This window comes from Mesoplodon mirus (assembly GCF_964341445.2).
Source record: "Mesoplodon mirus genome assembly, chromosome: 4".
In the NCBI taxonomy this organism is placed as follows: Eukaryota; Metazoa; Chordata; class Mammalia; order Artiodactyla; family Ziphiidae; genus Mesoplodon; species Mesoplodon mirus.
This window is the reverse complement of record NC_138979.1, coordinates 43423109-43436918: the sequence shown is the minus strand read 5'-3', so window position 1 is coordinate 43436918 and position 13810 is coordinate 43423109. Positions and strand designations below refer to the sequence as shown.

General features: G+C 46.7%; 1 protein-coding gene across 1 annotated transcript in view; it reads left to right on the top strand.

Moving 5' to 3' along the window:
- The window catches only part of MYO5C (myosin VC), a 110483-nt gene that overhangs the window by 10926 nt on the left and 85747 nt on the right, over nucleotides 1–13810 (top strand). The window contains exons 2-5 of the mRNA XM_082618869.1: nucleotides 3174–3284; nucleotides 7483–7648; nucleotides 8232–8376; nucleotides 11660–11816. Of these exons, the coding sequence (XP_082474995.1) occupies nucleotides 3174–3284; nucleotides 7483–7648; nucleotides 8232–8376; nucleotides 11660–11816 (579 nt within the window). The remainder of the gene's footprint in view (nucleotides 1–3173; nucleotides 3285–7482; nucleotides 7649–8231; nucleotides 8377–11659; nucleotides 11817–13810) is intronic.

Sequence of the window (13810 nt, the reverse complement as noted above, 5' to 3'; positions counted from 1 at the left end):
TTTTAGCCATTATGAAGAAAGTTACTATGAACGTTCATGTACAATTCTTTTTGTGAACATATATTTTGATATTTGCCTTTAAAGATGGCATATTCTGATTATAAAAGTAAAATATGCAAATTATAGAAAGTACATAAAAATATAAAGAAGAAAAGTAAAATGTCATAATTATTGCCCAGAATTTTTTTGTAACTGAAAACTCCTGAAGGTGCAATCTCTCAACCCAAGGGAAGATTTCCTCACAGTGGAAAGGCCCCAGCAGTCCACAAGCCACGTGTTCAGCTGGCTCATATCCAGGACGTCATTTGATCACGATGTTTGCCCTCTCAGCTGTTAAGAAGCAGAGATTCACAAAGGGCAGTGTCTTGTTTGTGACTATCCCCAGAGTCAAGGATGATGCCTGGTGCCAATTCAGTGCCCAGGAACTGTACTCAGAAGGATGGCAGGCACTTAGGCAAAATGCAGCATTCCTAGTGGGCTTCCCTAGTGGTGCAGTGGTTAAGAATCCGCCTGCCAATGCAGGGGACACGGGTTCAAGCCCTGGGCCGGGAAGATCCCACATGCTGTGGAGCAGCTAAGCCCGTGCACCACAACAAGAGAAGCCACCGCAATGAGAAGCCTGCACGCTGCAATGAAGAGTAGCCCCTGCTCGCTGCAACTAGAGAAAGCCCGCGCGAAGACCCAACGCAGCCTAAATAAATAAATAAATAAATAAGTGCAGCATTCTCTCCTAAAGGCACAAACATTGCCTGTTACAAGAGTTTACACACTCGACAATTACCTTCAGAAGGTCCATTTGTCCCATTGAGGGACAATGCCAGAGGACCAATATTCCTTTGGCCTGTGAATGTAAGGAGGTGGAAAGGAGATGCCACTGTAGGCACCAGCCATATTACCTCCACCACCCAACATATGGGTTTCATCTCAGCTCTGCTCTTGGAGAACTTGGAGTCCTGAGGCCAGTTTTCTCTGGGAAATGAGGGTTAGACGCTGCACGGCTTCTTAGGCTTCATCTAGATCTGGGATCCTGAGCTATTGAGCCTTTGGATTCAGGAGCTTTCCTGGGTGCTACTTCATGTCTCCATGTGAGTGCTTCCCAATTCTTGTTCCTTTTGGCCTGGTTATGTCCCAGGACATCAGGGTATCCTGTAGGGGTGCCCCCATTGATAGAAACCACCGATATGTGAGCAGAGAGATGCAAATATACACATAATGCAGCTCCAGGTTAGAGATTGGCTGAGTTAGTAGGAAGACCATGATGATTAAGAGGAGATGCCTTTCTTTCTTGGTAATCCAGCACTGTGCCAGACGCATACATAAGAGTTGCCCAGGTGTTCTTTTTTTAAAAAATTTTTTTAGGTTTATTTTATTTTATTTATTTATTGGCTGCGTTGGGTCTTCGTCGCTGTGCACGGGCTTCCTCTAGTTGCAGCGAGCAGGGGCTGCTCTTTGTTGCACTGCAACAAAGACTCTCCCTGAGTCTGGTTGTGGCACATGGGCTTAGTTGCTCCTTGGCATGTGGGATCTTCCCAGACCAGAGTTTGAACCCATGTCCCCTGCATTGGCAGGTGGATTCTTAAACACTGTGTCACCAGGAAAGTCCCAGGAGGTGCCCAGGTGTTGGATGGATGGATGGATGGGATGGGATGGATGGATGGGTGAATGAATGAACGAAAGAGTGAATGAACAAACAAATAGATGACCACAGGAGAATATGAAATGTGGGGTCTGGGTGAAAGCAAGAGTAGTCAGTGCATGATGCTGCAGCATGCATGCAGGAGAGAGAAGAATGACTCATGGGGCCCTGTGACAGCTGCAGTATAGAGACATGGCAGTCACTTTGTGTTTACCTCAAGCTGCATTCAGGTGCCCCTGATGACTTCTGGAGAGTGAGCCTGCCCCCTTCCCAGTGTGTGAGTGTGAATATTAGATGTGTGTATTGGTCGGCTTGAGCTGCCATAACAATATTCCACAGACTGGGTGCTTAAACAACAGACGTTTATTTTCTCACAGTTCTGGAGGCTGGGCAGTCCAAGATCAAGGTGTTGGCAGGGTTGGTCTGGTGAGGGCTTCTCCCCTTGGGTGCAGACAGCTGTTTTCTCACTGAACTCCCATGGCCTTTCTTCTGTGCATGCAGGTGGAGAGAGAGTGTGCATGCAAGCTCCCTGTTATCTCTTCTTATAAGGACACTAATCTTATTGGATCGGGGCCTTATGACCTCATTTAACCTTAATTACCTCTTAAAGACCTTATCTCCAAATATATTCACATTGGGGGTTAGGGCTTCAACATATGAATTTTGGGGGGATAATTCATAGCAATGTAATTGTGCTTAAGAACTTGCACATCAGCACTGAGCCAGGTGGGACACTGAGCTCAGGACTTCCACATTTCCCACGGTGGGAATCCTTGGCTGCTGACCAGTGTGATAAGACTGTGATGACACTGCTGTAACACTACTTCCACAGCATTTTGCAAAGTGCTGTCAGCTACTCAGTCCAATTTAACCTCCCAGCAAACCTGTAAAGTATTGAGTAGGTATTGTTGTGCCCATTTTATAGATGAGAAAAATGAGCACAAGAAGTTAAGTGTCTGGCCCAGAGCCCCATAGTTCCATCAGTGGTGAACCACATCCCTCTTCTCCAGCTCTTGTAGACAGTGCTCAGATCTTCCCATTAAGAGACTCACAGATTTCCTTTCCACTCCCAGGCTTTCCTTTTTCAATATGTATTTAAGAGGCTTTGGGAATTCTATTACCTGTGAAATGAAGCAGCTAGGCCTAGGTGCATTGCAGATACACTAACGATTAGCTCACAAGCAAAAATTAGGTAAGAGTATTCCTGGGTTTCCCTGGTGGCGCAGTGGTTGAGAGTCCGCCTGCCGATGCAGGGGACGTGGGTTTGTGCCCCGGTCCGGGAAGATCCCACATGCCACGGAGCTGCTGGGCCCGTGAGCCATGGCTGATGAGCCTGCGCTTCCGGAGCCTGTGCTCTGCAACGGGAGAGGCCACAACAGTGAGAGGCCTGTGTACCACAAAAAAAATAAATAAAAGTATTCCTAATGAATTTACTGACGTAGTGGACAGAAAGAAATCTCCCTGAGTCTAATCATCTAACGATTTGTGTTTTGCTTTTAAAGTGCTGAAATTAAGCCTTTCTTATTCTGTTGGTCAGTACAACAGGGTTTGGATTCCTGATCCTGAAGAAGTTTGGAAGTCTGCCGAAATAGCAAAGGACTATAGAGTTGGTGACAAAGTCCTGTGTCTCCTGCTGGAGGATGGAACGGTGAGGGTCCTCGATCATAACTACCATAATGTATAAAGGAGAAACTGTAGGGTGTGTGTGGGAGGGGAGCACCTTCGGCGGAGGGCACATGAGGGGGCACCTGACATGGCCAGCTGGTGCTGTGGATCCACCCGTGTGCTTGTACCCCTCCCCACCTCCCTGCCTCCACCCCCCACTACCCTAATGAAGACATAAAGTGCCCTGTGTCAGCTGGGCCTCTCTGGAATGAGATGCAGTGGACAGGTCTGTGCTCTGTGCTGCCTTTCTGGGGATTCAGCAATGTTGGGAGAATGCTGAAAAATGATTACCATTTTGGTTTTATGGGTCTCAGCACAGAGACTGGGTGAAGATGAGAAACTTGGAGAGGAGGTAGTTTGAGCCCAAGACATAAACTGGTAGAGCAAAACATCAAGATGGGAAGAGGAAGAGACACAGAATAAGGGAGATAGAAAACAGGAAGGGAGGGCTTCCCTGGTGGTGCAGTGGTTGAGAGTCTGCCTGCTGATGCAGGGGACGTGGGTTTGTGCCCCGGTCCGGGAAGATCTCACATGCCACGGAGCTGCTGGGCCCGTGAGCCATGGCTGATGAGCCTGCGCTTCCGGAGCCTGTGCTCCGCAACGGGAGAGGCCACGACACTGAGAGGCCCGTGTACCGCAAAAAAGAAAAAAAAGAAAACAGGAGGGGAGAGGGAGGTGTGGGAGAATGGAGAGTCAGTCTATGGATGGATAGAAACAGGTAAGAATTGGGACCTCCAGGAGGGAGTGTACAGGGCAGTTGGAGGAGTGACGGGAGATGGGACAAGGGGACAGGAAGCCCAGCTGGGTAGGACATTATGAGGAAGCTCTGTGGTGCCGGTGTGGCAAGGGAGAGGCAAAGGATGAGCAGGAGGTTGGGCAGTTGTCCCCATGGTAGAGCATGCTCGTGAAGAGTTCCTCTCAAAGGCTGGTCATGGCTTTCGATGACCAGTTTCTACAGATTTTATCTCCGCTTTAAGTTTCCATGATGAGTTGTCCTTTCCCCCCATAGCTGTAATGACATCCCACTGGACCCATAGTTAGGCTGACCTTAGGTTTTTAGAATCAAGTATCTGGATGCAGAGCTGGACAAAGGATTCATGATCCATCTGGATGTCAGAGTTAGTCCTGGGAATTTCACATGAATATTAAAATGCTGGAATTTCCAAGGCATGGAAATGGTCTCTGCAGAGACAGGACATATTACTGCCAATCAGACTGTCCTGGATTTGGAGTCATCTCCTGAGATCCTGGGAAGGGAGATAAACATAGCAGTTAAGAGCACATCCTCTAGAATCAGACTGTCTGAGTTCAAATCCTGCCCAGTCTGTGGCAGACTATCTGGGTTCAGATCCCACTAAGTCTGTGACAGTGAGCCCCTCGGCTTCCTCACATGTCAGATGGAGTTAGTAACAGCATATCACAGGGCTGCTGAAGATCAGATGAGATCATCCATGGGGGCGTGTGTAAATGCAAGGGGCGAGGCAGAGGAGCTGCTGTTTCCATTTAGCCTTTCCCTTCCCATCAGAAACTCCTTGGGGGCATTTGTTGAGTATCTCCTATGCACAGTCAAGGTTCTGATTAGGGATCAGATGGCTTTGGGGAGAAAAATCTGAGGGCAGCAGCTGCAGTGGCAGTTTTCTGCTTTAGTAATATGAGCAGGGCTTCAGGTGGTGACATTCCTGGCCCTGAATGAGCTGCTCGGAGGAGGAGGGGGAGAGGCAGGTAAGATGGCAGGTGGCCAGACTGCTTTTTTTTTTTTTTAACATCTTTATTGGAGTATAATTGCTTTACAATGGTGTGTTAATTTCTGCTGTATAACAAAGTGAATCAGCTATACGTATACATATACCCCCATATCCCCTCCCTCTTGCGTCTCCCCACCTCCCACCCTCCCTATCCCACCCCTCTAGGTGGTCACAAAGCACCGAGCTGATCTCCCTGTGCTATGTGGCTGCTTCCCACTAGCTATCTATTTTACGTTTGGTAGTGTATATATGTCCATGCCACTCTCTCACTTCGTCCCAGCTTACCCTTCCCCCTCCCCGTGTCCTCAAGTCCATTCTCTCCATCTGTATCTTTATTCCTGTCCTGCCCCTAGGTTCTTAATAAACTTTGTTTTTTTAGATTCCATATATATATGTGTTAGCATATGGTATTTGTTTTTCTCTTTCTGACTTACTTCACTCTGTATGACAGACTCTGGGTCCATCCACCTCACTACAAGTAACTCAATCTCATTTCTTTTTATGGCTGAGTAATATTCCATTGTATATATGTGCCACATCTTTATCCATTCATCTGTTGCTTTTTAACTTAACCCTTTATCTATACCATGAAGGACAAAGCCTGCTTTATGTAAGAAAATATCACCTCTGTTTCCAGCTGTCTATCTCATGTTCTTCACATTCATATTTTCTCCCCTCCCCCAAAGACTGTCTGTTCTATTTGTCTTTCTCTCTCTCTCCTTCTGTTTCTTTCACACATAAGACATACACACACACACACACACACACACACACACAGTGGCTGAACTGGAAAAGGAGGTTGTTGATTTAAAACATAACGGAGGGCTTCCCTGGTGGCGTAGTGGTTGAGAGTCCGCCTGCCGATGCAGGGGACACGGGTTCGTGCCCTGGTCCGGGAAGATCCCACATGCCGCAGAGCGGCTGGGCCTGTGAGCCATGGCCGCTGAGCCTGCGCGTCTGGAGCCTGTGCTCCGCAACGGGAGAGGCCACAACAGTGAGAGGCCCGCGTACCGCAAAAAAAAAAAACACCATAAATAAATAAATAATAAATAAAACATAACGGAAAAACTCAGGGTAAGTATAAATTATGTATGAGCAGCACTTTGTCTTATTCTCGAAAGTGTGTGGGTTAAAAATATCCTGCTTGGGGCAGGTCCATAAATATAATTGCATTGATAATGAGCAGGCAGCTGCTATGAGGATCCATGCCCAGTTGTTCTGGATTGCCCTGAGCTGCTCTCCTTATGGAAAACAGTCCAACCAGCTAACAAACCAAACCCCTGTCAGCGTTGACCAGGCATCATGACGCAGGCTTCAGAGTCAGCCAGGCCCATATTAACTTTGTGACCTTCAACAGGAGCTTAACTTCTCTGAACCTGTCTCCTTAACTCTTAGTTAGGGATGTCATGCCCTCCTTAGAAAGCAGTTTTGAGGATCAGATGAAAAACCAGTGCTGAATACTTGGCACAGGGCCTGCAGAGTGGGCTCTTGCTAAGGGCAGCTGGGTCACTTTGTGCAGGTGGTCCAGGACCAGGTATGGAAAAGGAGGCAGCCTGGGAGGTGGAAGGGAAACAAACCTGCTGGGTGTCCTTGCTCTAGTCACTTCCCCAAGCTGTGAAGTGAAAGTGAAGGAAGGTAGAACAGATGGTAATAAGGTCCCTTAATGCTCTGACATCTGCAAGGCCCACAAGGCATGCTGACCTTGCCTTCATTCTGCTCAGGCAGCTACTTTCAGAATATACATTGGTGAAATCTAGCAGATGAGAGGCCATCCTGGGCCAGTTACTCAGCCCAGGGCTGAGCATCATAGAAATAGGCAGCCCTGCAGCCCTTGGGAACACAGGTGGCTGCAGACAGGAGTCACCTGTACAGGGGGCCTCTCACAGAGAGACCATCACCCCACGCAGGCTCCTTTAGACACTTCTCACCACCAAGAATGTCAACTTCCAACAGAGATTCGGCAACCTTAGAGCTTCAAGGGACCTTAGATCATTGAGTCATTTTAGCAACAGAATCCTGTTTCCAAATGAAAACTTTCATGGCACCAGCAGCTAAACCACGTGCAAGTAGAGCCCCTGTGGTAGAATTGGGATGGGATGCCCAGGTCCCTGACCATGTAACTTCCCTGTCACCCCTCATTGAGGCCTCTGTAGCTCTGAGGACCCCTGATCTGGTCCAGCCAGTCTTTTCACAGATGAGAGAAGGGAGGGCCAGAGAAGGTGAGTGACACACCCTAAGGCACACAGCCAATACCTTGATCACCTGGCTGCCAAAAGTCAGCCACGAAGATTATTTTCTCATTGCTATACTTAAATTTGTTTTTTTAGAGTGTCAGGGATCACTCCAAAGTGGGGTAGATAGGAAAGAGGACAGTGATTCAGCAGAAACACCAAAAAACTTTTACTTCCAGAACTTTAATTTCATCTTTGTCCACAGGAGCTGGATTATTCCGTTGATCCAGAATCTCTGCCTCCACTTCGGAATCCTGACATCCTCGTGGGTGAGAATGACCTCACGGCCCTCAGCTATCTCCACGAGCCCGCTGTGCTCCACAATCTCAGAATCCGCTTTGCAGAATCCAAACTCATTTACACCTACAGTGGTAAGGAGAGCAATTCTAGGAGTGCAGGAATGACACTGAAACCTCATGCTCATTGTCTAGAGCATCCTGATCATGTTTTATATTACGTTTATGTTAGAAATGTTGACTCTGTCAAAATGTGTAATCACACCTAAAAATTTGCCCAGATTTCTATCTAAAAGGTACACACATCTGATCTTAGAGTTTGTTATAAAAAGAAGTATCTAGGTGGGGAGAGTCTTCAACAAAAACTAAGATTGGACTACCAAGAAAAATGTATGTGGATAAAGCTTGTGTTTGAGTTTCTCATTGGATGTGATAAGTTTATTACTTATTTTGGGCAGTGATATTATCATTATGTTTACACTGAGAATTGTAAGAGCCTCTCAGTTTTAGGGTGTTGCCATCTGTCATCTCATGTAACCTTCAGAGTAGCCTAGAAATGTAGGTGACCTCGGCAGGGAACTGAGATTCGGAGCATTAAGTGACCTGCCCAAAGTCACACAGGAGATTTAATAAGTGACAGAGCTGCGGTTTCTCAAAAGAACTCAGAGAAAGAGGTGACACTAAGAATCCCATCACTGCATCTGACATCTTTCCTCAGGAATCATCCTGGTGGCCATGAATCCTTACAAGCAGCTGCCGATATATGGAGATGCCATCATCCACGCCTACAGCGGGCAGAACATGGGCGATATGGACCCGCACATATTTGCTGTGGCGGAAGAGGCATACAAGCAGATGGCCAGGTAGCCTCCTGCCAGGCAGGGCTTCCTCTTGCTCTCCCAGTGCTCCTGCATTTGCTGGGCCTTCACAGTGGTAGGGAGACATCTGGCCGGGTCTCATTAAAAGTGACCATCAATCAGACCGGTGGGGGTGCTTGGTAGAGCAGACTGACTGTACCAAGTAGCAAATGACTGTTTGCTATATAACTGTCTAAGCCAAGTTTCCTGGTTTTGCCCCTTCTAGGTAGTCAAGTCAGTCCTACCAATCTGGGAATAGCCGATGCTTTTCTTGCAGTGTGTTTGGTTGGAAGAAAATTGATTTATTCTTCACTGTGAGATGCTTAAGCATTTTTACCCATCCATGGCAGCAGACTCTAATGATAGATGAGCACAGGTTTTAGCTGTAGGAGATTGGGGGTTTTATTCTAATTTTGCCACTTGTTTTTTGTATGGCCTGTGAAGTTATTGTTTTGCTAGCAAACCAGGAGGCTTTTATGAAAAGCCTCCTGTGGACCAGGCACTGTGCGCACACTCTCACACATCATCTTGAGTGCCCTCAAAAGAGCGTGTGATGAGGATGCCTGAGCAGTAGTCAGACAACTGAGATGTGAAGCCATCCACCCAAGGTCACCCAGCAAGAGAAAGGCAGAGCTGGGATTTGTGCTCAGATTTCTAGACTCCATGTGTAATTTCTTTTCCCCATAACTATCCTATTTTGGCTTCAACATCCTGATCTGTAAAAGGATCTTTGTAAATCCTTACGGTTTGCAAAAGAACTTTCACAGACAGTGGTCTCCTTTGAGTCTTAGAACACCTCTGTGAAGTCTTTTGAACCGCCATCATGCCCTTATTTCACAGATAAAACCTGAGACACAGGACCTGGGTCTGCTACATTTACTTCATAACCCTGGGCACAGCCCTGATCTCCCTCAGCTTCAGGATCCTCATCTGTGAGCTAGGTGCTCAGAGAGCACCCATTCCAAGCTCTACTGCTTATAACCAGGAAAAAATAATGGTGGCTTATACAAGGTAGAAATGCATGGTTCTCTCCTGCAGAGAAGTCTGATGGGCAGTCCAGGGCTAGCACATCAGCTCTACCAAGTCATCAAGGATCAGTGCCTTCCAGCTTCCCAATCCTTGGAGCGGGATCCTTGGCCTCAGGGCCAAGCAAGTACTCAGCCTTCTTTCTCTCTTTTCTAGGCTACAGAATGTCCCAGGGGAAGCGTGTGCCCCTCCTGGTTAAGGAGCCCTCCCAGAAGCCCCCACAGAGCACTTCTGCCCACAGCTCATTGGTCAGGTCCTACTCACATGACCATGCCTAGCCACAGGGGAGGCTGGGATATGTAGTCTTTCATATACGCAGCAACATGTCCGCTAAGAATTGGGGCCTAGTCCCTAAGAAGCAGGGGAGGATGAATGTTGGGTAGAGAATTACTGATTAAAAACCAGTAACCTGGGACACCCGAACCCCACGTCCTCAGTCTCAGCAGGCGCCCTCCATGCCTCGATGCACCTGTCAGGTCACAACGGATTGTGTGACTCCCTCTCTTTTGTAAACACATCAGAGGCTGGGAGCCAAGCCAGGCTCTGCTCCTGAGGACACCAGCTGGACCCGAACCTGCCGTCCCTACTCTGGTGCTGTGATGAATGATGTAAAAGTCTCCCCCCTTTCCTGAGCCCTGCGGGTAGTGTGGAGGCTCATGAGCAGAGGGCAGCCAAGCCCGATGGTACCAGAAAATGAAAGATCCTGGAGGTTCCAAAAAAAATTGCCAATTACCTTGGCTTCTGCCACAGCAAGGTTCTTTCCAGTGCTAAAACACCCGTGGTTCTGGGATTTACCCTGGCCCCTGTAGGTCTCCAGGGCATCTGCAAGATTAGAGTCTGTGTGGCTCAGAGCCTGACAGGCCAGGACTGCTCCTGGGTGTCAGTAGCATGAGCTCGTTAGAGCTGCAGGACTGAACCAGGTTCAAGCTTGAGAGCCAGTTTCCTCTGGAGGTCTGTCTAACTGTAGTAGCAGAACCAAACCTAAGGCAGGCTCTTACTGGACTTGCTGATGCTAGACTAGGAGTCCGGAGAGCCCAGCTTTAGTTACCCCAGTCCCACTCCATGCAGCTGAGGGGCGCGGGGAGTGTCGTTCACCTCCTGAGCATCTTAGCTTCCTCACTGAGGCCAGGAGCTCTCTCTCTAAGGTCCTCTCCAGTGTTCACAGGGAGGATGTGTGTTCTGTGCCTCGCTGAGTCACTGTTCTACTCATCTGTAAAATGGGTACACAGTATGTGGCATAGGATTTTTGTGAGGCTTAAATGAGAATCCCTGTAAAGTTTTCACCAAGCACCTGGCACATAAGTGGTGTTAGGACAGCACTGTAATAAGGTTCTACCATCATGATCTTATGACACAAAAAGTTTAATGCATTTTTTAAGATCTCTAAGTTGTGTAACACAACATGTTGGCTTATGGAGCACACGTGTTCCCAAGCACATTTCAAGTAATTGCTCTCCAAATGATGATATCTTTAAAATGTTTTTATATTTAAGTGGGGATATACAGAAAGGAGTTGACATAGGCTTGAGACTGCTATCTTTAGAAACCTGCTTGCAGGTTTGACCTGTGGCAAACCTCTGGGAACTTGGATTTCAGGAAGGTTCTCAGCATTTCCTATTTGCTGAGAGTGGCTCACTGCACCTAAACTGTTTGTGTGAACAATGTGGTTCCTGCTGAATATCTTCTTTCCTTCTGGGCATCTGGAATCTTGGTGTGTGATAGCAGAGGATGCCTATGTGACCGGCCCCCAGTAAAAACCCTGGACACTGAGTCTCTATTGAGCTTCCCTGGTAGACAGTGTTTCCCGTGTGTTGTCATAATTCGTTGCTGGAGGAAGTAAGTGCATCCTGTGTGACCCCACTGGGAGAGGACTCTTGGAAGTTTACACCTGGCCTCCTCTGGACTTGGCCCCGTATGCCTTTCCCCTTTGCTGATTTGCTTTGTATCCTTCTGGTGTAATGAATCTCAGCCATGAGTGCGCATGTGTGCTGAGTCCTGTGAGTCCTGCTAGAGGATCACTGATCTGGGATTGGTCTTGGGGACGCTCAGCACAGGGGACACAACACGGAACGAAGTTGTGTGTTCAGCAGGATCACAGAGGAAAAGACTAGAAGGAACTTCACTGGTATGTTAAAAGCAGTTACTTTCAAGTGATAAAACAAAGTCCCTTCTTCGGGCTTATCTACATTTTTCTTGATGAGTATATATTGCCTAATAGGAAGAAATGAATATTTAAAAAAATCCTTTTATGTATTTGCTTTAGAAATAATAAAAATCAGTCAATAATTGTAAGCGGGGAGTCGGGTGCTGGAAAGACAGTATCTGCTCGCTATGCCATGAGGTACTTCGCCACCGTCAGCAAGTCCAGCACTAATGCTCACGTGGAAGACAAGGTTCTGGCGTCGAACCCCATAACTGAGGTGTGTACCCCGTGGGGGTGGGGAGTGGGGACAGAGGCAGAGGCGTGTATGGAGAAGTGGGCTGGTTCGTGTATACAGGCATACCTCGCTTTGCAGATATTGCTTTTTTTCTTTTCTTTTTTAACTAGTTAAAGGTTTATGGCAATACTGCATCAAACAAGTCTATCAGTGCATTTTTCCAACAGCATTTGCTCACTTTTGTCTCTGGGTCACGTTTTGGTAACTCTCACAGTATTTCAAACCCTCCACCAACAAAAAGATTCTGACTTGCTGAAGGGTCAGATGGTGGTTAGCATTTTTTAGCAATAAAATATTTAAAATTAAGGTGTGTACATTGTTTTTTTAGACATAATGCTATTTCACTCTTAATAGACTATAGTATAGTGTAAACATAACTTTTGTATGCACTGGGAAACCAGAAAATTCGTCCGACTTGCTCTATTGTGACATTTGCTCTGTTGTGGTGGTCTGGAACTAAACTCACCATATCTTCAAGGTATGCCTGTATGTTGTCCTTGCTAACTTGAGTTCCCTTCCTTTAAAAACCAAAGAAGTGAGGGCAGGGAAGGAGCAAGGAAGTCTGTTCTCCAGTGGGATTTGAAGGAGATTGGGGCATAGATTGCTGCTTTCAAGGCCTCTCTCCTCTACCTGCTGGGCTAGAAATTCTACCATCAGGATTTCAGGAGTCCCCTGTTTACGTTTATATCCCAGGGGAAATTTCCTCAACCACAGAGACGACTGGTACACCAAGACCAGTGGTGTTCTCCAGCGAACCATCACCAACTTTCATGGGCTGATTGTTAAACATTCAGGAGTTCTTTTGCAAGTTATTGTTAAACCTCTGGTAGTTTGAAATCAGTCATGGTGGAAGTATTTACACCTTATAAATTGGCAAATGTCACATATCCAGGCTGTTCATCTTCCCCTCCCCTAGAGTGATTCATCAGCACACCACTGACTGGCTCAGATATGTGGGCAAGGCCAACCACAATGGCACCCATGGGTAAGGAGACAAGCCTCAAGGAAGAAGGGGCATCTGACAGCTCACGAGAGGGCCCAAAGGCCAACCCTGGCTGCCTTGCAAATTGGGAAGAGGATTGATTTGGATTTATTTGGAAGCATAGCAAATAATTAAGAACGTTAGATTCCTAGACCCTTTCTCCCTGTTTTCTTGAATCAAAATCCTCCATGAATATTTATCAGACCACCTATTTTGTTTAAGCCACTGTGCCAAAATATAATACAGGAAGTAATGAAAATAAGGTCCAATCCCCAAGTTTTAAGACTCCTCTAACATAACATATTTTAAATTGGAATAGAAAGATAAATCATGATCCAAGATGGCAGTAAAAAGGTTGTCAAGAAGCACTACCCTGTTAAATGCCCGGTGGATGATATTGTGTGGTTATTTGTTTAGGGTTTGTCTCACCCACTATTGTAAACTCCATGAAGGCAGGACCATGTCTACTTGGTTTACCTTCGCCTGCCGGTAAATACACGTTGTCCAAAAGCATGATGGCCTGGACAGGAATGCGATGTGTGTGCATAGGAAAGGTACTTCGAGATGGAAGGTGCCCAGGAAGGGAGAGCAGGGTGGGCAAGAGGAGAGACAGAATTCAGTAGCAGAAGTAAAAAGAAAAAATCATGCTCAGTGTGAGAGGGATGGAAGAAGGCAGTTTTTTGGTTGAGTAGAAAGTTCGAGTAGGGAAGTGGTAAGGGATAAGGACAGAAATAAAGGTTGGATGAAGGATGTAGACTTCGAATTGAGCATCTCTAATATTTTAGGCGTAGATGAGTTGAGTCACTGTATATTATCTCATTTAATTCTCCCAACTCTGTAAGACGCATACTTCCCCATATTACAGCTAGAGAAATTGAGACTTGGAAAGGTGAAATAACTTTCTAGCATCACACAGATAGTAAAAAAGGAACCTAGGGCCTTGAAACATCAGAACCCGTGTGTTTTCTGATCCCGCTCAGTGTCTACCAGTAAG